The sequence below is a fragment of the Morone saxatilis genome, unplaced genomic scaffold (assembly GCF_004916995.1).
Source record: "Morone saxatilis isolate NCDOM2014 unplaced genomic scaffold, NCSU_SB_2.0 Contig16, whole genome shotgun sequence".
In the NCBI taxonomy this organism is placed as follows: Eukaryota; Metazoa; Chordata; class Actinopteri; family Moronidae; genus Morone; species Morone saxatilis.
The window spans coordinates 5,496,671-5,498,874 of record NW_023339718.1 but is presented as its reverse complement, the minus strand read 5'-3'; the positions used below and the strand labels follow the sequence as shown (position 1 = coordinate 5,498,874).

General features: G+C 47.7%; 2 protein-coding genes across 2 annotated transcripts in view; both read left to right on the top strand.

Annotated features, from left to right (window-relative positions):
* Nucleotides 1–2,204, top strand: part of cntrl (centriolin) — a gene marked incomplete at its 5' end in the record, with an annotated part of 184,646 nt that overhangs the window by 116,542 nt on the left and 65,900 nt on the right.
* Nucleotides 1,758–2,198, top strand: LOC118326191 (putative uncharacterized protein BRD3OS). The gene is given in 2 exon segments (XM_035659137.1): nucleotides 1,758–1,835; nucleotides 1,838–2,198. Coding segments are annotated over 2 exon segments (315 nt in total). The 5' UTR covers nucleotides 1,758–1,772; the 3' UTR covers nucleotides 2,090–2,198.

The following is a 2,204-nucleotide window of genomic DNA, read 5'->3' as shown; positions in this document are numbered from 1 at the left end:
ACACACACACACACAACAACAACACACACAGTAACAACACACATAACACAACACACACATCACACAGACACACACAACACAGTAACCACACACACAGTAAACACACACACCAGAGAACACACAGTACACAACACACACACACAGTAACACACAGTAACACACACACACACACACACAAGACACACAACACAAAACACCACACACACAGACACAAAACACAACACAGAACACACACAACAACACCACACACACACTAACACACACACAGTAACACACACAGCACACAGACACACACAGTAACACACACACACCAACACACACACACACAGAACACAACCCACACACAACACGTAACAAACACACACACAACACACTGTAACACCACCAAACACTGGTAACACACACACTGTAACACACAACCACACAGTAACACACACACACACACACTGTAACACACACACACCACTGCTAACACACACACAACACACACACACACACACAGACACACACACAGTAACACCCATACCACACCACACACCCACACACAAGACACACAACAGTAAAAACAGAACACCACACACACACAACACACAGTAACACACACACAGTAACACACAACACAGTAACACACACACACACCACACACACACACCACACACAGTAACACAACACACAGTACACACAACACACAATAACACACACAACACACACACACAACACCACAACACAACCACACACCAGTAAACACACATAACACACACACACAGTAACAACACACACACACACCACACACACACACATAAACAAACTCAAATGTTTACAGAACTCCATCCATTTACACCGGAACCTTTCTAACTGAGTTTTGTTCCTACCGGACGGTTTACGGACGCACCGTTGCCATTGGATGCAGCAGCTTCCCCACATGCTAACGATGCTAAACGATGCTAACAGCTGTTAAACTGTGACAGGAAACGGGAGAAAACGACTCACACCTCACCGTTTATATCGTGACGTCGTTAACGGTTGGAAAACATTGACGTCAAGCGGCGGTAAACTTCTAGTGACGTCATTATCTCTGAGTAGCGGCGCTAACGGTTAGCGTTCGCTCGGCGGATAGAAAACCGTTAAAATGTGTAAATGCGAAAGTACGGGAGCGACAGGACAACAGGGAGGAGGTCAAGCAGCGCGAGGGAGTCAGAGCACAGATCAAGATCAATGATAATCAAGACAATAATATCAATAATGATCAATGAACAGAAATAACTGCAGTTACTCTCAAACACAAACTGATTTAAACTGAACAATAATGATCATCTGCTGATTATTGATCCCCCCCCCCCCCCCCCCCAAAAAATTTTTTGGAAAACTTGATGACTGATTGATCCATGATCTGAGTTGATGACGTGATTCACATTGACTGATTGATTGATTGACTTACTGGACTGAATTGATTGATTGACTGATTGATTACTGATGACTGATTGATGATGACTGACTGATGATGACTGATGATTGACTGACTGATGATTGACTGACTGATTGATTTGATTGATTGATTAGACTGACTGATCGGAATTGATTGGACCTGACTGATTGACTGACTTCGATTGATGATTGACTGACTGATATTCAGACTGGTCTCGCTGACCCTGTGACCTGATCCAGTTCTTACCCAGCTCTCGACCTGGTTTTCGTCCGGTGTGCTTCCAGCTTGGATTCCTCAGGTGTTTAAGTATGGACCTGGTTCTGATCCGGTCCTGGTTTCGGACGCCATGTCGGACTGTGACCAGGCTGCAGTAGAGGAGCAGACGGCTTGCAGAGAACCTCCGGTCCCGGTCCCGGTCCCGGTCGCCCCCCCCTGGCAGAGAAGGCCCTGTCGGAGGCCTTCTCCCGGCTGCGGTACCGGGACACGTCCCTGCTGGTCTGGCAGCAGCAGCAGCAGGACCTGCAGGCGGCGCCCCCCCCCACCTACCTGAACCGCAGCCAGTCGGCCTGGTACAGCAGCTTCGGGAACCAGGCCGTGCTGGTCCGGGACAAGAGGGGCCTGGAGGACGCAGAGGGACGGTCCAGGATCTGCAGCGTGATGTAGACCAGAACCAGAACCCTGCAGAGACCAGTTTGATCCAGATTCAGACAGACTCCATTTAAAGGAAAAGAACATCTGGATCAAATGAAGCCTCGTTGTTGTTATTGTTGTTATTATT